This window comes from Ammospiza nelsoni, chromosome 3, assembly GCF_027579445.1.
Source record: "Ammospiza nelsoni isolate bAmmNel1 chromosome 3, bAmmNel1.pri, whole genome shotgun sequence".
Lineage (NCBI taxonomy): Eukaryota > Metazoa > Chordata > Aves > Passeriformes > Passerellidae > Ammospiza > Ammospiza nelsoni.
The window spans coordinates 77,298,360-77,322,337 of record NC_080635.1 but is presented as its reverse complement, the minus strand read 5'-3'; the positions used below and the strand labels follow the sequence as shown (position 1 = coordinate 77,322,337).

Genomic DNA, 23,978 nt, shown 5'->3' with positions numbered 1-23,978 from the left:
AACCTGAAGACAGAATCTCCAAAGAAAATATTAAAAAGAAGCAGGAATTTTTTAATAATATAGATGTGTATAAGCAGCAGCAAATGGATCATGGAATAGCTATTGATCTCTGCACTCTTGGAACAGCCATGCAATAACCAGGTGCTAAATGGCTGCTCAGACTGGCCTGAGCTTTCAGAAAATAATAGAGTGCGATGAGGTAAATCCAGTTAGAGGAAATTGCTTTAGAATTGTTTTTAGAATTTTAACTGGTATCTTTTAATTAAAGTACCTTTCAAGATTTATTAGACATTTACAGGAAGAAAAAATGAAATCCTGTGCTAACTGAAATATCAACTTTTTTATAGCTATATAAGCATTCCTAAAAGAGAATCTGAAAAAAAACCTATTGTGACAGTCATTTAGATCTACCATGCTACAAATTCAAATCACGCAATTTTGGCACCCTGACTGAGATTTAATTCAGCTATTTCAGTCCTCATGTATTTGCATTACTATTTTTAACTCCACAGTGATATAAAATAATGATCTAACTGTACTGCATACCTTTTATTTTCTTTCTTTTTTCACTAGAGAGTCTCCAGTCTGGGTTAAGCTCATCATAGCCAGGCTAAAAAAAAAAAAGACATGCAAGTAACACAGGATCCATTTATTTACTCTGTAGTTGACCCACTCATTTTTCAATTAAAATGCTCTCTACAAATTCAAACTCTTCTCAAGCATAAATATACAACTGCTGCAGCACCATTGTACCTTTCCACAAACAATTAAAAGGAAAAACGAAAAAACCAAAACCACAAGTCATGGCCTGACCAGCTTTAAACAGTAATCATACCCAAAAGATTTCAGAAATAAAGGTTCTCCTCTCCAGCAATCAAAAGCCAAGTGTTTGCTTTTCATGTCTATACACAGGACTGCAGGCACATAAAATAATCTCCAAGAGAGTCTGTGTAGTGGCCCTGTGTGACAGTCTAGCACAGTTCTCTAAGCATTTTCCCCAGCTGTTTTCAGAAATATAAAGCCCCTTTGAAGACTAGTGCAAGAAAAGCAGCAGCATTATTAACTGAGGCACCACAAGGTTTACAATTAGGTTGCAGTGCTGTTATTTTAAACGTGACTTAGCAGTGACAGAAATCCTGCCCCCAAGTGCAACACAGTGGAAGTACAGGAAGCTGAAATAACTAAAGCACATTTGGATAAAGCAGAAGGTGTTTTTCAGACTTGATTTTTCAGTAGAAAGAGGAGAGTCTACTAATTAAAAGTAAACATAAGGCCAGTCTAATTTAATTTCACACATATTATGAAAATACACATTATACTTGGACACCAGTTTCACCTATAAAAAAATTTTGAGAATAGTCAAGCACTAAATATTCCTTTATATCACCCTCACTGAATTATGAAGTCCTGAATGCTCCTTCAGAATACATACTCATTATTACTAAAAACAAAGAAAAAATACAACTCACTGTAAGCATCCTTGAGCAAAATTTGTCTGAAGTATATATTAAAAACAGAGATAAATAGATATGCATTTATAGACACAGTACTCATCTCAACACTAGAACAGAAATTCTTCGAGGTTTTGTTTGTTTTGGTTGCTGTTTGAAAATGCTTTTCTAAATAAGCTTGAAATTACATTTCGATCCCATTTGTTTACCCTGCTTGGAACGTATATTGGTTTATATCTCACAGGTTCAGAGCATAGCATACAGTACTCCCAGTGAAAAGCCTTTCTTTAACTATTAGTCAAGAAATTAATGGGAGGAAAATCACAACACTTCACATACTAGTGTGCTTCACTTCAGATTTTTCACTTTTCAGAATGCATTTCCTCATTAAAATAAAGTTGGGGTTTTTTTCTTTGAAAACTAATTAGCTTTAAATTTCCAGTGTTTTAATTCACACAAGTCACTAAAAGTTTGCCAGTGTCTGAGAAATTCCTAATGAAAGTTCCTCTACTTAGTTTTGCAAATAATTCCTGCAGAAAGCATCGGACTTAACAGCAAACTGATTAAGAAAATATTCTACAGCATCATCTGGAACCAGGTATGGTAAATTTTGAGGGAGGAATAGAATACACTAAGACATCCAGAATTTAGTTTCAACCAGTGAAACAAATTTAGCCATGTTAGCCTCTACTTCTCTTCTGTAACTGCATTTCAGTCTAATGGTGTTGTAGTCTAATTCTAACAGTGTTACCTACTTGGTACCAAAATGCCTCATGAAAAATTCATTGCAACATGATTGGTTCTTTTTCTTAATTTTTCAAGTTCACAGTTCATGGGAGTAACATAGAAAGATTATAATAAATGTAAGTATAGGGCTCTTGAAAAACATGGAGCTGACTGGGAAGCTTGTGTGTAGCTAACACACAGTTACCTGAACTCCTCTCACTCCTACAAAAACACAATTCTAGAGGAGCAGAGTAAGATATATAATTCAAGTTTCTAAACATGTACATTCTTCTTACCTGAGCAGTTTGGTCCCATTCTCCTTGTTGTCTGAGAGATGGAATAGACCAGATCGTCAGTTTTCCTGAGAAATGAATAGCTGCCAAAAGAGCTCCATCAGGAGAAAGATTCATCTTGAAAACTCCATCCTGCCGAACATGGCATCCAAGCAAATAAACAAACAAACATAATAAAAATATACACCAAGGAATACCCCAAAAAATTCCTCCAAATACATTTTTTTTCCTCTCTTTTAGAGAAACAAAAAATTGTACAATCTTCCACCCTGAAAAGTTAACATACCTTAAATTAAAATCAAACAAAAAAACCCTTATTCTAAAAGAAAAAAGTAAGAGATCAGTTGCGACATGGAAGAATAAAAACAACCTGCATAAAGGAAGACCACTATCTTAGCATGAACAAATCTTTAGGAATGTAAACTTCTGTATCACGCTGTTATATGGCAAATAAAACCTGGAAGTGCAGCATTCCTAAGAGAACACCCTGACAGCAATGCAGAGCTGCTTGAAGGGAAAAGCACAGGTTGTTCTCTGCACAGAAAAAACATCCAGCAGCCTCAGTTTTCTACTATTCTGACTCTCTTGTCCTGATTGCTCCTTAATAGTCTTCAAGAAAGACTGACCAAACCACAGCTTAGTACAACTCTTCCTCCTTGGGAGCAAACTTATAGGTTGGTATTATTACAAATCCAATTCTTAAATTAAAGGAAAGCAAAAAAAGGGATACAAGAAATCAGACAATAAGAGATCTTGGAGGAGAACACTGTTCGTTTCAGGACACTGAATCAAAATCCAAGAACCTCGAGTGACAACAGACCAAGTAGTAACATAGTGAATATCAGAATAAGTCTATATAGATAAATTAATTCAGCATTTATACATTAACTTCTTTAAGGCTACAAAAATTCTCCTAGATTAAGTTTTCCATCAGCTCTGGACACTTTAAGAGGCAAAATACCTTCTTAAGGATTCACAAAATCCAGCACATTGACAACTGGATCTGTATGCTATTTCCACAAGACACTCTAAATACACACTTACATTTTAAAGTCAAATTTAGTGACACTGGCAATAAATGACAATTTCTGAAAATACATTTTACATGTATTCACCCCTCTCTATTATGTTTTCAGAAAGATCATTAATTTCTTAAAGTGTCTCATCTTCCCTAAAAGACAGCAGGATACAGATTCCCAAAAATTACATTGTTCCTAAAATTCCATTTTGTTAGCTCACTTTAAAAAACCTTTTAATAAAGATTCACAGTTAAATTTTTCCAAGTACGCAGCTAACCAATTCTTTTTAGGCCAGCACCACCCCTCTCAGAAAATATCCCAACACAAACGAAGCATAGAAAGGTTAGCTGACATCCATCAATTAAGAAGTTTAAATGGCAGAATGTTACTGGTAGGTATTATTTTAAGATAAAAAATATTCTTTTCAGGTTAGTGTGTTTGTTGGGACTTGGGAGGTTTTTTTTTTACTATTATTTTTATTTTATTTCTTAGTCTTTTTAAAGTGCTAGGTATGCCAGAGAAGCAATGACAATCAAGAAATGTTTATTGTTGTACAGTGGTTTGCAGCTGTTGAGAGCACTCCTTAAATCAATGCCTAAAATGTGTTTTTAATTGAAAAGGACAGCATTAAGGTTTTTTTTTAAACCCATTAAGAATTATTTCTATTAGAAAAAAATTCATATTCTCTGACTATATTCTTAGGCAGCTGCAGTACTGCACTTTCAACTGTAATTTGCCCAGGAATTGTACATGCCTTCTAATGGAACTTCTCTCTTTACAAGCTAATTTGCCTGCACAACAGACAAAGAACAAAAGACTGTTAAAGGACCCAGAAACACAGAGGTAAAATATATAACCTGTTCAGATAACTGATCTTGAAAGGAAGTAAATGTTTACTCAGCAGTCAGTAATAATTCTCTGGCTGTGAGATTTAGATATTGGGTGGTCATTAACACACTCAAATTTATCACCCAAGCCCTGTTATCTATAAAAATTAATCAGTCCTTTGCCAAAGCAGGCAATGCTGCCCCTGTAAACAGCTCATCAGCTTAAGGGAACAGCAAAAGATGTTGAGAAACTCAGCAGGCTGGCACTTCACATTTTTTAAGTGTCATTTAACAACACTAAGAATCAAATCCCAGTGTAGCCAGTTGTAATATACAAGTCCTCTAGCTGCTGTGTCCATCATATTTTAAATGGGACGTTAATTTCACACTGGGAATAAAAACTATACATTATATATTCAAGCCATAATCTCTGAAATTAAATCAAAACATTCAAGGATAAATAAGTTTCCATATTTCTTCATTAATTTAGTATTGGCAAGTGCAATGAAGTTGAAGTTTAGTACAGCTACATGCAATACAAGCTTTTCAGCTAAAAAAGCTTAAGTCAGCTTTATCTTTAGCATTCTCAGTGAAGGAAATAAAATCTCTCCCTGTTCCACCCTTGAGAAAGATTCAGAAAGATTTGTTTTCCCTTTCCAATAAAGCAGGCAACTTCTTCTTTCAACCAGCCACCTAAAACATCCCAAGAATCTATTAAGGTCATTTCTAACTCAGATCAGCCATTTTTCCACTCAGAAGGACACAGAGTGAAGGTGGTAGACAGATTCTTTACAGTTCTTTCCTTGTAAAGCCAAAGAAGGGAAAACAATTTCTCTTACAAGAAGGGAAAGGGGGATAGAAAAAGGAATCAAACCAAGGCTATACATGACAAGTAGACAAGAGATAAGAAAAGGAAAAGCAGTACTGCATGGGAAGTTCCTAAGGCATGTAGAAGAAAGCCATGAATGAGCACCACGTACAACACTTTAGAAATACAGAAAGCACACACCTACACTTCAGCACGACATTCAAGGTTTAACACTCATTCATGGCAGAGGAGAACATAAGGTCTATACCCAGAATTTGTTAAGAATAAGTTGATTCTGATCAGCAGTTTCATTAGGCTCCTGGGAATAGAAGTCTGACCCATAATAAACGTTGGAAGCTAATAAGCAAAATGTTTCCATAGTATCTCAAAGTGTAAAAGTAAAGTCCTTCTGTCTGCCCTACTTAAGCCATAAATTATTAGTTTGAATCCACCCATTTTTTCTTTCCCACATGGTGTGAAAATTGTGGGCTGAGGCTTTTTTGTTGTTTTCTAGTGAAACACATGTAGTGCAGAAGGCTGAGTTTTGTTCTTATTCTTTGGGCATATATTTTATTTGAGAAACATCATTACAATCTACTTTCGTGTTGTAGAATATATAACACATCTAACATGGTCTGATTATCACATTCATTAACAAATAATTAGGTGGCTTCTAATCCTTTCTTTTTTGAATAAGGGTTTACATTTAATATTGAACTCTACATCTCTAGACCTCTTCCTGAAACCCAGTGACTCAAACTTCAGCAAATGAACTAAGTGGATTTTTAAGAAAACCAAGTAAGTGGCAAGCTACTCCATTTAATGCTAAAGCTTTTTGATTAATTTAATAGAATGTTAATTCCTAAGTTGCATAAATTACAACCTACTTGCAGTCAGTCTCTCAGGTAGTCATTAATAGACAATTACGTTCGTAAAATACATTTCTGAGGTAGACCTAGATCTTAATACCTGTTCTGTTCCTCGCCTGCTGTAAAATCTTAAATTCATAATCCTTAATAATCCTCTTCTCTGTGCCTGTAAGAACAGAAACAAATCATACAATGAAAAACAATCTCCCACAGTTCCATCCACCAAAAATAAAGTCATATTTAAAATACTAAAATAACTTTGCAAGATTCTTTAGAGGTTCTGCAGAAAGACCTTAACAAATTAGAGAGATGGACAATCACCAACCATATGAAGTTTAACAAGGTCAAGTGCCAGACTGTGTATCTGAGGTAACCCTGGCTGTGTGCAGAGACTGAGGAATGAGAGGCTAGAGAGCAGTGCTGCAGAAAGTGTCCTGGTTGACAGTGAGTTGAATGAGTCAGCAGGGCTACAATATATGGCAGAGATGAAGCCATCAGTGTGCCCAAAGAAAGCCATGAGGATGGTGAAGGGCCCTGAGGGGAAGCCTGTGAGCAGTGACTGAGGTCACTTGGTCTGTCCAGCCTGGAGGGGGCTGAGGGCAGAGCTCACTGCAGTTACAGCTTCCTTGGGAGGGGAGAGGAGGGGCAGGCTCTGATCTCTGCTCTGTGGTGACAGGGACAGGACCTGAGGGAATGGCCTGAAGCTGTGCCAGGGCAGGTTTAGGTTGCATATCAGGATAAGGTTCTTCACCCAGAGGGTGGCTGGGCACTGGAGCAGCTCCCCAGGGAAGTGGTCACAGCTCCAGCCTGACAGAGCTCAAGTGGTGTTTGGACAACGCTCTTGGGCACACGGTGTGACTCTGGGTATCCTGTGCAGAGCCAGGAGTTGGACTCGATGATTTCTGTGGGTCTCTTTCAACTCAGCTTATTCTGTGATGTAACTATTTTTAAACTTCCATAAGACTGCCTACGTTAAAATAATGCAAGCATAATAAAATCCAGTTTGTATCATTCTATCAACTTCAGTAGGTATACATGTCACAGAAAAGCACTCCTCATTTGCAATTAAATTAACAACTCACTTGTAATACTAAGCAATACCTATATAAGAGTAAACATTGGAATTTATCCTGGAATATAGTAAATTTATTTCAGTATAACCAAGCTGTTACCAAATCAAACATTTACTTCTACTAGAAGCAAAAGAAATCAAGAGCTATAATTAAACTGAAATATTTATTTCAGGCATGCTGCCTTTTGTTCTGAAGTAACAGAAGAACAAACTGTAACTTTTCTCCAACAAAGACAGGTAATATATCCCAATGTACAGCTAGGAGCAAAAAATGTTGTAGCTTGGAAATTTAGACTCCTTTCTTCTTGTTTTTGGTTTTAAAACCACAAGTGATAATTAAGAACTTAAAGTTCAGATCATACTACAGAAAAAGCAAAAATGGATGCTGTGGGAAAAAGATAACTGTTTAGACATATGTATCATAGCTTAGAAAATAGCAAAACATCCCATTAAATTCATCTTTCATAAAGAGATATTTATTGACCTTCCATTGACAATATTTTTCCAGTAAAATGAGGAGACAAACTTACTGTTCTAACATCATCTTCATAACTAGTGACCTGTTTGTAATGGGGAGAGCCTGACAGAATTCTCCAAGCAGATATTCCACAACCAGCTGCTTTAGATACTCCATCTTCATCTGTTTCACAGCCTCCTACAAGGAGAAGTCTGTAATATATATAAAGATGCATTATGATTTCATATACTGCCATACTGCCACATATTTTTTAATTTTCTTAAGTCTATAGCAGTTTGCTTGGGGTAACAAAAGGCTAAATATACCAAGACACTTAACAGCCCAATAAACTTTGTGAATAAATACCCTTAAATCTAAAAAACTTCAATATCATTCAAGTAACATTTGTTATTCGTAGCATAATTCCCAACATCTAGAATACAGTAAGTCTGGCCACAAGTTTGAGTTTCCTTCTTACCCTCAAAAATGATTAAAAATTACTGCTTAAGCATATAACAAGTTCCAATCATTCTGTTTAAGCATCAGATTCTCATTTATTCAGATGTTGTACAAAAGCTACTTCTCTTTCACTGAAGAACTGAACACATTAAGGCTTGTCAATTCTGTTTTCTAAAGCCACTGCACCATTTATACATGAGTATGTAATACTTTTGTTGCATACCATAGGTGGCATTTTAAAAACTTTTATGTAAGTCTTGTAATTATTACACTAAACTGTAATCATTACACTAATGCCACAGGTGGCATTTTAAAAACTTTTATGTAAGTCTTGTAATTATTACACTAAACTTGTCTTTATTACACTAAACCGTATCACAGTATTTGCCCTTGAAGCCCTTTCACCTTATTAACAAGCACTTCTATATTTAACTGATCACTACTTTGATGAAAACTTTCAGAAAAGTAGTCTGGAAGCATAATTGTAATGAATCACATATCAAAAGGTAAAGTATCCACAATAAAAAGCACCACTGCAGGAGCCCAAACTCTGCCCTGGGAATGCTGCATGACCCCTTTCCCAAGGCTGCACCATTCCCCAAGTGCTCTGCCCCCAGCAGTGGCTGCCGCTCACACAGCACAGCTCTGGCCACCAGGATGCCAAAACTACACCTCCAAAAGTCAAAGAAAGAATAAAGGAAAAAAAAAATTCCTTCCACATTTAATCCTTTTTAAGACATCAGTAAAGCTTATTTAATCATGCCAAGTCTCCTGCTAGTCACTAACCTACAGCAGGATAATTTTATACCATGGATGAATGACAAAATCGCACCATCAGGCTGGAAAAGAACCTCTGAGATCATCAAGACTAATCTATGATCAGACACTACCATGTCAACTAGACCAGCTCAAGGGATGGTGACTGCACCACTTCCCTGGGCAGTCCATTCCAATGTCTAATCACCCTTAATGTGAAGAAATTCCTCCTGATGTCCAATCTGAAACTCCCCTGGAACAGCTTAAGCCTCATCTTCTTCTATGTCTTCCTGGCTCCTTGGATGAGGAGGTTGATCCCCACCTGGCTACAACCACCTTTCACATAGTTGTAGAAAGTGGTAAGATCTGTCTCAAGAATGATGCTTAAAGTTCTCAAGAGTTTTGGTTATTCTCTGGTGTTAAGAATAACCTACAGCAGAAAAAAAGAAGTCACTTTCACCAAAAACTGCAACCAGAGACATGAACTTGAGGAAGACTAATGTTTTCTCCTTGCACATGTACTCTACACATGGCCCAGCCAACATGCAGCAGTTTCCAGGCTTCATTCCTATATCCTTAAACAGCTACATACTCCTGAGACCATCACAGAATTCCTGCAAAGCCTTTGAGGAACCTCACAATGCCTGTCACTGACAGGAAGAGCTAGCCAGCATGCTTTAGAAGCTTTTAGCAAGTTCTGCCAACTGTTCCTAATCAAAGGGTGCTTTGAGCTTCTCTTCTAGAGAGACACCTGATTGGCAGGGGTCAGGAACCCTTTCAACAAAACCTGGGAAAAGACCTATGTAAATGCCAGGCCTAGAGTGCAGCATTTTGCAGAAAAAGATGGGAAATAACTATGTAAATGCCAGGCCTAGAGTGCAGCATTTTGCAGAAAAAGATGGCTAGACCCTGTATTTGTGTACGATCTAAAAAAAATCACAGTGATGTGCTGCCAGGCTCAGTCTCCAGCACCCTCTGGAGCAGCTCCCCAGCACCTCAGAGGCCTTGACACAGACCATGCTCCTAAGGGAGGACACAGATGTGCAGGTCTTGGACTTGCAGTGACGTGGCTCCAAGCAGCCTCCTCTAGTTGACACTGAGGTGAAGGGGAGTGGATTAGATAATCTAAAAGAGTTCCTCCAGCCTCAAAAACTGGCTGCTCTTGCAGTACCTCAGTTGTACTCCACTCCATAGGTTTGTACAAAGTTGGGTTGAAGATAACCAGTGTAACACCAGTCTCAAGAACAAGCTCAGTTGAGGTAATAGAGAAAAACTTGATATGCCCTTCTTTACTTAGCAATTTTGGTACAAAAACTTTAGATAAATCTGAAACCCTCTAACTCCTCCATCACAAGCCCTTCATTGCAAACTTTATACTTTAGTATCAAACACATTCTGCAGCAATTGCAGATAACCCAGAAATGACACATTCAGTTCCAGATGAGGATAGCAAAACAAGCAGCTGTTGAACCTTGGATTTGAGTTTACAAAGAGCTCACAATGAAGCAGACATTTAAGTTTTGTCAACTAAAATGCACTGTAAATTCCATCCTAGATGAAAGCAGGATGACAAGAGAACACCAGCACTAGATATCAAACTTAAGGTACATAAAACTTTTCCACAACAGTAAAAGTCATCATTGGATTTTTCCAAAAGGTATAGTTTCAAGTTTTCCTACATGTTCAGAAACATTCCCTACTGACATAGTCTCTTTGCAATTACCATACATGTAGCTGAAAAAATTAAGTAAATTAAGTTCTTAACTGCTATTTTATTGCACTATAATGGGTCATGAGCAAATACACAGTAATACAGTAATGCAGTAAGTCAAGCCTTACAAGCAATGAAGAAAGATCAGTATAATTTCACCACCTGAAATTAAATGAAATGCAAGAAGGCACAAACTGACAAAGTTGAACATGTGTTAAGTGATCAAACACATTATTGAAAATTAAAAATTTGAGGCATATCAACAATTTTCTTTAATGCACAACTTTCAAGTACTTGTGTCCACGCACTTCCAGGGTTTTTTGGGATAACAAGAAAGTTTCAGCAAGAGACTTTACCCACAAATTTGGAATTCTCCAATGTCAAATTTACAAGCTTTCTACCACAGACTACATTTAAAAACAGAAAAGACTTGCATCCATCAGGGGAAAAACTCTGGTTCTTTTGTTTTCCATCCATTCCATCCAATTATCCATTCTTTCAAGTGTCAATTTTTCAACTTTACTAAGCCACTCAACAGGCTGCACATAGAAGGAAATACTACAACCATTAAACCTGATCTGATGAAAGGATACAAGGGGTTGGTTCTGCTGTCTGGTCATGGAGTGCTACCAAAGCTCCATAACCCACAACTATTACCTCAAAACTGTAAAGTCAGTATACTGAGTAATAATGATGTGAAATCACTAAATATTAATTAAGTTGAAAGAAAAAGCCATATACAAAATAATCTTTAAAAAGAATAAGCTAGAAGAACATTACATCTCATTAATAATAATTTGTTTTCCTAAGATAGATATGACAGCTCATTTAATACTGAAGAATGAGAAGTTTTTTCAACAGTTTCTTCTGGTAGTTTATAGCCAGGCCTAATTTCCATTTAAAAAAATACAGTGATGTAACATTGCATGTAATATTGCACTGAAAGATTCAATCCTAGCAGATCTAATACAAGAAAAATATCTAGAACAAAGTTTGGTTCCTACAATTGAAGAGAAATAGAAACAGAGTTGCTGAGTTGATCTTGGTACATAACAAATTGATACTAAAAAAATGGACCCATTTTAAGCATATATAATAGGCTAACCAGGATTTATTTCAGTTACAATGAGCTCACCAGTAAGTCCAGCAGTGAATTCCAGATGGAAAAACAAAACAAAATGCAACAACAACAACAAAAAAAAACCACTAAAAAAAATCCCGAAACAAACAAAAGAAAAAGAAAAAAAACAAGAAAAAAAACCTCTAAATTTACCCTTCAACATTACCCATCTTTCATCACATTCAGAAACCTCTTTTGAACCTATTCCTGACATTCTAAAAAGTGCATGTTGCTTATGCAAGGTACTCAAACAGAAAAGGACATAACTTTACTAATGGAATAATGAAAGTCAAGTAAGATGAACTAAGGTTCCTCTTTCATAGTAGAAAGAAACATGACTTGTTATCACTGATGCCCTAAATACCAATTTTAGCAGGAATAGATTTTTCTCCCCCTCCCTATCGAACATACTTCAATGTTTATTTTGCCACTTTTTGTTCATCATTTACATATCAATGTCAAGTAGCAAACAGAACACTTACCTGTGACCAGGATGGTAAATGACAGTTGTTATCCCATGGGCATAGTGGCTGCCAAAGCTGAAACTATGACTTTCTTGAAAGCTTTGATTTGTTCCAACACTAGGTATGCCAGGAAAAAAAAAATATGCGTTACTTCAGATTTATATTCTTTAAAGAGTAGAAAGAATTTCTCTGAAGTTCACTGTGGCATCTCAAAGCAAGTCAAAATTTATGCTTACCTCACAAGATAACTTCTCAGCTCTCCACGGTAATTAACAACAAGGAGCTCAGCTGACCACTGGGCACTTGCTTTGTATTCTAGAAAGATCAATCCAGCAATAGCGTAACTCAGATCGCCTGGAAAACTTGCTGTCTTTACCCAAAAATAAGGGCAGACATTGGGAGAGAAAGGGGATTTTTAAAGAAGTGTCTCTGTTACTGAAAGAACTAGAAAGTTAAATTAACTATATTGTATTTAAAAAATAAAGTTTCAGTTAAAACTAAATACATTTTCTTTTATCTTGATTATCAAGAAATCGTATTATTACAATGTTTGCAAAGACAATATATTGAGGAAATACACTTGAGCCACCTTCACAAACCAGTTCAATACACCCTTTGAACATGCAAAATAGAAAATATATTGTGTGGGGCCTGTCAACAGCAATTATCTAATATTGTACCAAGCAAAGTACTTTGGCAGAAATATTTCTTCATTTACAATTTGACTCTGCATATAAAGTCCAGATTTATTATCTATTAATACAAATTGTGGTGATTCCATACTTCCACTGGCTGATGCACCTACAGATGTATCACAGTTTAGGACAGCTGTAAAACATATCCTTTTATGCTGTTGTAAGGGTTACACATGACTTTTGTTGATCCTATGGTGGGTGTATTATAGTAGAACTTTTTAAAGTCCATTTCTATGTGGTTTTCAGTGTAAGCATTTATAGCAAACTAAGCCATGATTTTAAAAAGGTCAAAAAGTGGAAATTACCCATGATCCTTAAAAAAAGTTCTACTATATTGGTATTTAACCCAAGAGAACACATACCGGTGAAATGACCAAAAGCTCACTACCCATCAGGTCAAACACTCTGACTGTTCCACTGCTTTCAGCATAAGCAAGTAATGTGCAATCATGACTCCATGCCACTCTCCTCCACTGAGGGTTAGGATCCTTTGGCACTATGAAAAAAGAATAAAATTATTAATAAAAGCAAAAAATAAATATAATCCCTTAAACAGAACAAAAAGCCAATTGCATCAAAAAATGCAGGGGGCTTAGCAGCATTACAAGCTTTTCTCAGAGGAGGGTAAAGAAAGAAAAACCATGTATGTCTCCCAGAGCCATTAGTTCTAACTATAATTTCATTGCAAATTCAGGTTTCATATATTCAGAATAGAAAGAAGTGGCAGAGAGAGGGTAACAGAGCTAGTCACAAAGCAAAATTATTAAGAGATTCTTTCCAATGATTTTAAGAAGCTAAAGTAAACCAACACCACCATTTAGCAATGTATGAATAACAATGATGACACTAAGTAATAATGAAGAGGTTGCCATACCTTGACATTTTCCAACTATGGATACAAAGTCATCTTTTGCAGACCTGCAGAAATAAGACTCCTATGAATTTATATACAAAAAAATCCACTGTTCAATTTTCTGTAACAGAACACTATAAAAATATTCCAAATGCACAATTCAAAGGCCTGCATGCCTCTAACTACTTGTTCAAAAAAGCAGATAGTAACTTTCACCCTCCAGGCAGCTACAGTAACCAACAATAGTATTTTAGAGACTGTGCAACTTCATAAATACCAACATCTCTCATTTATTTGTAATGCTGTACAAAATAGGACAGCATCATCTCAGGGCTTCATATAATTTTAGAAAAAAAAAAACCTAGTCAGTATTCTCTAGGTTACAATTTTAGAAACAATGCAAGAATATAGTTACATTAATACAGCTGAAACACAAGATTTATTTTATAGTGTTTAAGCTGACGTTTATGGTGCTCACACCACTTTTGATTGAACAATTTTCATACACTTGCTTCTTTTACATATAAATGGAAGGTCTGACCTTCTAGCAAATGGATTTTTGTGAAGCAAGTAAACACACTCAATCAAGATCTGTTCTACAGCTAAATGTGCTCTTGAACTGGCAAAGGAGAGCTTGTTCCTAAGAGAGCACAAGAAAAGGGAAAGCATCAGTCTTTACAGCAATCCACACCACTTGTAAAATAAGGTGAAGTATTATGCATGCCAGCTACTCCAAGAGAAGAACACTAGGTACTAGCTCCTTGTCCCATTTATAGGGGAGAATTTCTAGAGGGGGCAGAAAGGCAAAGGTTAGAAAGACCATCATTTGTGCTGAGTGTTTTTGAGGATCTTGATTGTTTTTCTTTCACATATTGAAAACAGAGAGAGAGATACAAATATATACTTATATCAACACATCTGTTATAATTGAGGGAGTCAAGGACATTTTATGTTGGGTTTGGGTTTTGTTTTTTTTAGGCGCCTGGTTTTACGATCATTCCATGGATAAATTTCACAATATGTAACATTGCAAAACAAAAAAAGAAATCTGTAAAAGTATTGCTAGCAAATGACCAGAAACACTTTGTCAGAACTCCAGAGCTGAAGTAACAGATAATAGTAAGTTACCTGATTTCTACACATTGGTCTTGAACAACTGCCAACAATTTACCATTGCTGAAAGAAAAAACAGATGTGAAAGTTCATTTAAAGTCCACTCCTTATAGAATGTGCATCAGAGTCCTAGGCACTTTTCTCTATGGTTAGATATAAATTGCCTCATTTAAAAATTAAAAAATATTAAAATAGGAAATATCAGGTTTTTATTAAAAATCAAATATCCATGCTATGATATTGCTTTCATTTCAGAGAAATCTATCTGCCACTCCTTTCCAGCAGCACTAAGAAAACAGCACAAGGTCTAAAATCCCACTGCATGAGAGGTCAGAGTCACATGTTACTTATAGATAATTTTACAACAGCAATGCACACAACTATGTGTTGCTTTACCTGGTATAAACAACTATCATAATTCACTAAGTTATGTGTCTTTGCATACAACATAAACTAAAACCTTCCCTACTGCCTTCATGTAACCATGTCACTGAACCATTTTTCTGTGCTTACTTTAAAAGCCAGTGATCTCACTGATGCTGCTAAAATTCCTGCAGAACAGCTGGCTCTAGCCTTGGAACCCACTTCTCTCTGTGCATGGAATAGCAGACAAGTCTTGAAGGTATGCATTCACTTTCCACAAACATTAATTGCTTATTTTAAAATTATGCATCCTGTCAAGTTTTAAGTCTTTAATCAACTAAATTCAGGACTTGAAATTGAAAATGACTGCACTGCAAGTCACTTTGCCCCAAAAGCCAGACAGACATTCAGCCCTGAGTGAGAGGGGCACTAACTGAAGGGAAGCAGGTAGAAGCCCCTAGGCAGCACACTGAGGCCACCTGTGAGAGCCTCCAGTATTTCTCTTAAACAGAAAGAAAAGCCCATCTTCAGCACAACACCAACTCATCATGGCTGAGTGGGGATGGTGGAGGAGCAGAGGAAGCATTAATACATTCACTCCTGGCAGAAATGGCAAAGCATGGGAGCTGGTTACCTTGCAAGTACGAGGTGCCAGTTGATCTGCTTACTAACCAGGCGAACCAGTCCAGTGGGCAGAGAAAACTTTGCAGGGCTGAAATACCAAAACCATCAGGATCAATCAGAACACACAGAGAACCAATGCAGCACCTGAGATACACACACCACACAACTCAGCTTCAAGGCACCCATCAGTTACCTGAGAGGGTTTGCAACTGAACATGAATCAACACTGCACCCTGCCAACGACAAAGGCTAACAACAGCCTTGTTTTTACTAACAGAACAAAACTGCATATTAAGGGAACTAATCATTCATTTATCACTCTTTACAATCTGTCACCAGGCAGTTTTGCTACACTCACTGAAAGAAGAATACCAGCAAACAGGAGGGGCACCAAGATGATCAGGGGATTGAAGTACTTGCCCTACAATACATCAGATGCTGTGGGAATTTCATTTGTTTAGCCTGAAAAAGAGAAAGCTTCAGGATAACAGAAAAGCAGCATTCTCACTGATACCAGGAAGATGGGAGCAACAGAGGTACGTGGCTGGAACAGAAGAAACTATGACCAACCCTTTGGAGGACGTGGAAGTGCTGGGGTAATGGTTGGACTCAGTGACCGTAAAGGTCTTTTCCAACCTAAATGTCTCTGTAATTTCAAAACCAAGGAGGGTCCAAGATGACATTAAAAAGAGATTTTTTTCACTGCCATGAAGACAGTCAGGCACTTGAACAGGCTGACCAGAGAACTCTCTGGGTTCTCCATCCTTTAACCTTTCCAGGACCTAGCTGGATAGAGCCGCAAGGAACTCAGCTGGAATTCAGTGTTCTCCTGATTTTAGTGGACTTTAACCTAGAGGCCTCCCAAGCTCCCTCCAAAACTCTTTTATCAAATACATGAAAACAGCAACTAGAATAAATTATAAGAACCTGAAATTAGCTTTTAACTATGACTACTGTAGGGAGGGAAGAAAAGTAGGTGAATTCTGTCTACAACTGAGTTCGTACAACTAGACTCACACGACCATATGTTGCCCATAAACATCAATCCCTCATGAGAAAAGGGGTGGGGGGCAGTAGGTGCACAAAAATAAAGTAGAACACTAGCAATAGGGAAAAGAGCATTCCCTGCCAAATTCAAGTACACTACCATTCTCACAGGAAGTCACATTAATGTCCCTTTCCACATAACAGATTATCCTTTAAAACAGGAAACTCTTATCTTCAAACCTGCTGAGCCATATAATGACTGATTTTCCAGAAACGTTGTACTCACCCCAACAAATTTCTGGGACCATTTCATGACTTTTTGAATCAAAACTTACATTTATAAATGGCATGAGTACTGCTCAAACAGTTACCAAGCTTTTCGTATGAGTTTGAATTGTCAAAGAAAGAAAATTCAAAATTACTACTCCAAAGGAAGCGAACTCTGTCATGACATCATATCTGTCAATGAGGCTTAAGAAAAAACCTCACAACAGCTTCCTTGGCAGTATCTCAGCTGGGAGTGGAAAGGACAAATATGTGTTTGGAGAAACCTGTTCCAACTGCAATGTTACTTCAGCTTCTGACAAAAGCACAAAGTCAAACTAGTACATACCAGTCTTCTTCTATTTAGACTTCAGCTGCAACTCAATTTATGAAAAGTGGGTATTCTAAGCATTCCTTGGACAATATTCTAAACAAGTGTTCAGTTTTACTCCCATCAGGAATTACTTTCCATCAAATCAAAAAGCTATAAAAATATTACCCAATATTTTTTGCAGCATTCTTGTAAAACTTACCTGTACCAGATGTACCGAAGCAAAAATAATGCAGGACCTATAATGGAAAGAGGTAAAAATTACACCTCTAGTAGTCTTAAAACCCACTCCAGGTTACTGCACAGGGAATCTCAAATTCTCATTAAAGAAAAAGGTATTGAGGGAAATATCCTTTATACTCGGACAACGAATTCTTATGTTAGAATAAATGCAAACGCCAAATAAAAAACAAACTAAACAAACAAAAAATCCACTGCACATTTTTTAAATTCTAAGAGAAATTCCTACTGGATGAAAATACAATTCAGTCACTGCCATTTAACACTGGGTTTATGCAATGTAACATCATCAGAATCTAAAACTTCTTCATAGAACTAACAGACAACCCAGTGCCAAGCATGTTAAGAGAGGAAAAAAAAATTGCTCAAATACAAACACAAAAAAAGCTCTGCAAAACAAGCTGTGCAAGAAATTAAGAAGCTCTGCAAAACACAGAGCTTGTTAATTTCTAAGATGTATGGTTTATTAATTTGTCCCAACAAACTAAGGGAGACAAGAATGCTCACAAAATTGACATAAAAATAACACAGCCATTTCAAAATCAGAAAACATCTTCCTGAAAACAAATGCTGTATTCTACTTCCATCATTAGGCACTCTAAAGGGCAGAAATTTTAAAATTTACAAGCAATCCACACAGTCTTAGAAGGCATGAAGGCAGGAACAAGTAATATTTACCTGCAATTGCTCTAGAGATGATAAATGATGCACCATGTGTTCTGTTGCCTCTTGGCTGCAATTACAATAATAATCATCAGACAGCATGTCACACATTTTAACTTAAATACAATACTCATACATACATTCACTGATTAAGTTTAAGTTGGCTCCTAGCCTTCAAGTTCCTTATGTATTTTCTATTACTCACCACTTCATATAATGTCTACTTTAACTGCATAAGCTGAAACAGGTAATAATACCAAATCATTTAAATGCCAAGATGCAATAAACAAAATGTGCCACAGATTGTCTATTGATTCAGCTTTGCCTCAATCTTTGGGTAGTAACAAAAGACATTGCCTTCTGATTATGTTCTCCTGTAAGGTATTATAAAGCACTCTTTTTATGCCAAATAAATGCCACAATGATCTGTAATGCCTAGCAGTCAAAGTACTTGGTGTGCAACATATTATGCTAATATCTAAGTGCTAAGCTACCTAAAGACTGCTCATTAAAGTTTCAGAAACATCAAGAAAAACAAACTATTTCTGAAAAAAGCCCCCTTTTTACATCATTGTGTACCATGCAATATGGCCACTCAGATAACCACCTATACTCCACAGCATCTCACACAGCCTTTCCACCTGCCCTGCTCTACTTTAAGCAAAGGGAGCAATTGCAGTCACTACACAAATGAAAGCACTCTCCAAACACAGAAAAAAGGAACACAAAACAACACAGGATATATATTCTTATCTATAAGAAGAGATAAAATTATTTACTAGTAAGAAGCAGAAAAAAAGATACAAAACTGAGACGAGAACAAGGACAACCAACAAGGAAGGATCCACAAACAAATCCTAAAAATAAGCAATCGTGCTTATACCTTTCTAATGAGAATATTACAGCACCACAAACTAAGCATTAGGCAATGACTGAATTTTCTCTTCCATTCAAGATAAAATACCTAGACCAAATTTCTCGTTAACTGAAATATTCAGACCTCACCAAGTTACAAAGTAGTAAACACTGAAAGACATACAAATTTATCAACATTCTGCAGTATGTCATTGCTTAAAAATAATATTTGGGCTCCCAAATTTAAATTATTAAAGATTAGTTTTCCAGGCAAAGTTGGCAATCCATAAACAGTCTTTCAAATAACCAGGCCGTCATCTCGCAGCATGTAAGAAGCAAACACAGCTGTACTAATAGATAACATTTTACATTCAGGTTGATCAGCCAGGAAATAACAAGGCATTATAGTAAAATAAGCAAGAGCATAAATTATTTCTTACAGCTACCCTAGTACCTCAGGGAGAGCTGCAATTTCCTAAGGACCTTAAAAGCAGAGCTTGTTAAAAGTTTTTGGTTTACGGGGAAGTTCCCAGTAAAAAACGTTTTCTAAAACTGCTTACATCTCTTTAGAATTTTTTTAATATTTAAAGTGTCTGCTCCTGAGCCTAAACTACAGGCTGCTATTCCACACATCTTCAACACTTTGCAAAACTGATTTACTGTTACATCCTGAAGATATGAATTTTACTTTTATAATATACTCTTATAATTTCAATTATAGCAGTGGTTACCAGATATGCTGTAGTTCTTTTTTAATTCATTCCTTCTTGGGAAAACAATTTCAACTTCTCCTTCCCTACAGTATTCCAGAAATAAAATCTAAGTAACTTTCTTGCTGACAAGACACCCACTTAGTTTTGGATTTTCTTCCATACCCTGCAAGTTTACTGGGGGGACAGCAGCTGGTGAGTGTTGGGGAAATCTCAAAACATCAGAGTGTAATGAAAAAAAAACAAAACCACAAGACCAGGTGATACATTTTGGAAAATAAATTGAAGAAGAGAGAAATAGAGGCAATAAGCCTTTTTTTCCATAAATCATTTCACAAGTCTTCTCTTGCAACCTTGCCCACAGCCACTGCCTCATTCACTATTTTCATGGATCTACTACTCAGTAATTCCTTTTATTCCCATTATATATATCAGTGTTCTCAAACAGTGCATTATATACAATGGCATCAACATCCTGAACACGGACTGCTTGATTTCCACACCACTCTCCTCTCTGCTGAAATCAATTCCTTGTGTGTTTCCTTCACAAATAACTGCTGTAACCTCCCCTACCCCTCCTCTTCTTCCCTCAAAAAAATTCTTACTGGAACGTTCAGTACAGGTAAATGACAATACTGACAAAAATTAAAATTAAAGCAAATTTGGGCATTCAGTCTAAGAGATCCATGCCAGTTTCATCAATGTCTTGAATGTAACAAGATTTCACATGTTCATCACAAGACTCATCTTCCAATAATTACAGCTGTAAGTTCTAGTACTCTGCAATTAAAAATTAATCATCCTAAATGAAATAACAGAAAAAATAAAGTCAATAAATACCTGTAAAACTTTAAGGTCTGGCTTTGTAGCCTGAATTACTGCATAGGAAGACAACTAATTTCATTTCACAGCGCAGCATTCAACTTTCTTTCCCTTTCTACCACTCCATACCTCACTTATTCCAAAAGATTCAGTTCTACAAGAAAGTAGGGTGTGATTTTTTTCCAAACAGTGTGAAAAAAACAGGATTAAAAGAGACAGATGTTCCAAAGGGAAAGTCACCTAAGGACACTTAGTGGCTTAGGACAATCAACTAAGTAATATCACTGTTAAGACACCTTAAGGCAAAACCTGACTCATACTGACAAAATAATCTGTTTGCCTATGTTGTCAGCATAAAATCAATTTCCCACTAAAATGGTAAAAAGACTATCAGAAGTGTCCTTCATACTGACAGTTTCCAAAAAGAATGTAAATCCAAGCAAACTATACAGCATAGTATTTTCAAACCTTGCAACTTCTGCTATTGAAAACAGGTATTATCTTTAAAATAAATAGGCAAGAAATACCAAGTTTAAAATAAACAGCACCATCTGCTTAAGCTGACAAGCAGAATTCAACAATGCTTAGAAATTCTGACTACCAGGGCAGATGAAGACCCTCAGACTGTGGTTACACAGTCACTTTATACTGGCACCCCCACATGCTGCCACTGAAGAGAGGTGTCACCTCACTGACATACCATTCACAGCCCCCTTGGTACCTACAGGGGTATTAAAGGGACCACTTAGCAAAAGGAGATGAAACAACACGGTTGTGTCTCAGACTAAACACTTCTTTAATCAACTTACTGTACAACTTCAACAACACTAATGGCAGCAGAAAAGGCACTTGTCAGAAATGTGCCCCCTTAACAGGGCTGTAGAACCACAGCCTGGTGTCATCATACCCAAGTCCTCCTCATGGTTTCCAACAGGAAAATTGTTTCCATATGCTACTAAAAACAAAGACTACTTACCATTTCTCAACACAGTTGAATTAAAATAGGTGCAACTATCGATTATCTGCACAAATAACCTATTAAGCTAATAAACGGTAATAGTGCAATCATGTTTTCCAACACCCATACCTGTTGCTGCAACTGAGGATTTACAAATCAAAAGCAACAACAAAAAAATCTTTCTGATAAATGAAAACCTATTTTTTTGAGCATGGTTCTAGTAATTTTTAACAGGTACATTCTTCCACTTGTGGTGTTTTTACATCTTTTCTGTTCAATTGTTCTCATTAAGCACAAAACTTTGCTAAAATGCTTCTATTACCAACTTTCAGGAGGAAATGCATTAAAAACTCCAGTGGACTTAAAAGCCACTACAAGAAAGAAATAAAAACACATTGTTTGCATCCTTTATATCCAAGTCAGACAAGAGCAGACATAGAAGCAGCAAGCTCAGCACATTGCAGAGAAAAACATGAAAAAGGTAAGATGAAAGAGCTTCTCAGCCCTTCTAGTGACCTGGGAAGAAGAACAGCTAGAAACAACTAAAAACCTGCAGTACAAGAACAGTGTTTTGTGATTTCTTAAGTGCTGGCTTAAGAAAACAGAAATGGGTATCTGTGCTCGTTGCAGACATAAAAGTGAAATATTTTTCCCTTTTACCCCACTCCTGCAAATAGAGACAGAACTGTACTGATACAGGAGTCCAGAGAGAGGATCTAATTCTCCTCATACAAGGTAAACTCAACGAAGGTCGTATTTTCACCAGCACAGACTCCACATCTCTTTGCACAGCAGTTTTTAGAGATGACACCTGGACATCAGTCACCATAGTTGAATGCTGGGTTTGAGCTTGTGCCAGCTCAACAGTAAAACGCGATATACCCTGTTCAATAAGCAAAAAACACTTCAAGGCATCCCAGGTGGCACAAGCCACGGTGGGAATTAAGTGACACGAAGGCACAAGGGGACAAGGGTCGCACGATCACCCCGTGTGCCCGCCAGGAGCAGCGCGGCCATCCCGCTGAGCCGCCCCGCAGGCACCGGCGCATCCCCGCAGCCCCCGGAGCGCCGCCGCCTCCCCGCCCACGCCAACGTGGCCGGGCCGGTCCCCTCCCCCGCCCGCGGCCCTGCGGCGGCCACGCTCACCTGCACCTCCGTCTCCGGAGGCCACTCGGTGTTGACCAGCAGGTCGTACAGGATGTTCTCCTCCCCGTCCTCCGCCTGCTCGCCGGCGCCGGCCATGCCGCGCTCCCGGGGCGCCCCGCCGCTGTCCCCGCCGGTGGCGGCCATGCCGGGCCGGGCCGTCCCGCCCTCCCCGCGCCGCCACGGCGACGGCGCCCGGCGGGGGCCAACCCGCTCCGCCTTTAACTCGTGCGGCGCCGGCCCGGAGCGGGGAACGCCGGTGCAGCCGAGACCTCGGGATATGGATTGCGCCCTTACCGAATAGGGGCAAGCAGTGGGGGAAAAGGCAAAAGGTGGATTTCTCGCTAGTGGTTCTTGCGGCTTTAATGGTGCTACGTAGGACTTGTAAATATTTCAGTCGTACGAGTTAGAGTTCCTAGCGTTCAGCTCTCTCAAGCAGATAAAATGAGCTTGTTTGTAAGTCTGGGCCCCTCACGTCAGGAAGGGCATTGAGGGGCTGGAGCGTGTCCAGAGCAGGGCAGGGAGCTGGGGAAGGCTCTGGGACACAAGTCTGATGAGGGGCGGCTGAGGGAGCTGGGGGTGTTTGCCTGGAGAAAAGGAGCCTCAGGGGAGACCTTAACGCTCTGAACAACCACCTGAAAGGCGGCTGGAGCCAGGCCAGAGGGGTTTGGTCTCTTCTCCCAGGCAAGAAACAATAGGATGAGCCGACAGGCTTAAGCTGCACCAGGGTAGATTCAGGTTGGACGCCAGGAAGGATTTCTTCACAGAAAGAGTTGTTAAACATTGAAATAGGCTGCCCAGAGAGTTGGTGGAGTCACTGTCCATGGAGCTGTCTAAGAGAGGACTGGACGTGGCACTCAGTGCCATGGTCCGGTTGACCAGGTGGTGTTCCATCACAGGTTGCACTCAGTTATCTCAGATATCTTTCCCAATCTGATTCTGTGAAATAATTGTGAAAGAACTGATGTTTCAGCCTCTTTCCTGCGACTTTATAAAGCATTTGTAAAATAGAAATAAAATTACTTCACACCCTGACACTTCTGCTCCTGCAGTCCAATTTTCTCTTGTGTTAGTAAGCTCTTGTAGGCAACTGTGTATCCTAGAATTAGGTTAAACAAAAATTCAAATTTTGAAACTAGAGATTCAGGGCAATATGAAAGCTCTGTTGCATGCTTGGGAAAGACTTCAAGAAGAAACAACTACTGAGAAAAAATGCCTTTTTGCTGTTTCTATATTTTTAACTATATTTGACAATGTAGCTTGTAAAGCAATAGTAAATAGTATAACATTTTGTTTGTAAGTTTCAAAGAATTGTGGGAGATGTA

At 37.9% G+C, this 23,978-nt stretch overlaps 1 protein-coding gene across 1 annotated transcript in view; it reads right to left on the bottom strand.

Moving 5' to 3' along the window:
• NBAS (NBAS subunit of NRZ tethering complex) overlaps positions 1 to 22,823 on the bottom strand; it is a 160,851-nt gene extending 138,028 nt beyond the window's left edge. The window contains exons 1-13 of the mRNA XM_059468667.1: positions 22,657 to 22,823; positions 18,181 to 18,235; positions 17,465 to 17,501; positions 15,691 to 15,768; positions 14,709 to 14,756; positions 13,602 to 13,645; positions 13,090 to 13,223; positions 12,269 to 12,402; positions 12,051 to 12,149; positions 7,596 to 7,734; positions 6,094 to 6,159; positions 2,474 to 2,602; positions 547 to 610 (exon numbers count right to left, since the gene is read on the bottom strand). Coding sequence (XP_059324650.1) covers positions 547 to 610; positions 2,474 to 2,602; positions 6,094 to 6,159; positions 7,596 to 7,734; positions 12,051 to 12,149; positions 12,269 to 12,402; positions 13,090 to 13,223; positions 13,602 to 13,645; positions 14,709 to 14,756; positions 15,691 to 15,768; positions 17,465 to 17,501; positions 18,181 to 18,235; positions 22,657 to 22,800 — 1,171 coding nt within the window. The 5' untranslated portion in view covers positions 22,801 to 22,823. The remainder of the gene's footprint in view (positions 1 to 546; positions 611 to 2,473; positions 2,603 to 6,093; positions 6,160 to 7,595; positions 7,735 to 12,050; positions 12,150 to 12,268; positions 12,403 to 13,089; positions 13,224 to 13,601; positions 13,646 to 14,708; positions 14,757 to 15,690; positions 15,769 to 17,464; positions 17,502 to 18,180; positions 18,236 to 22,656) is intronic.
• Positions 22,824 to 23,978: the final 1,155 nt, after the last annotated feature.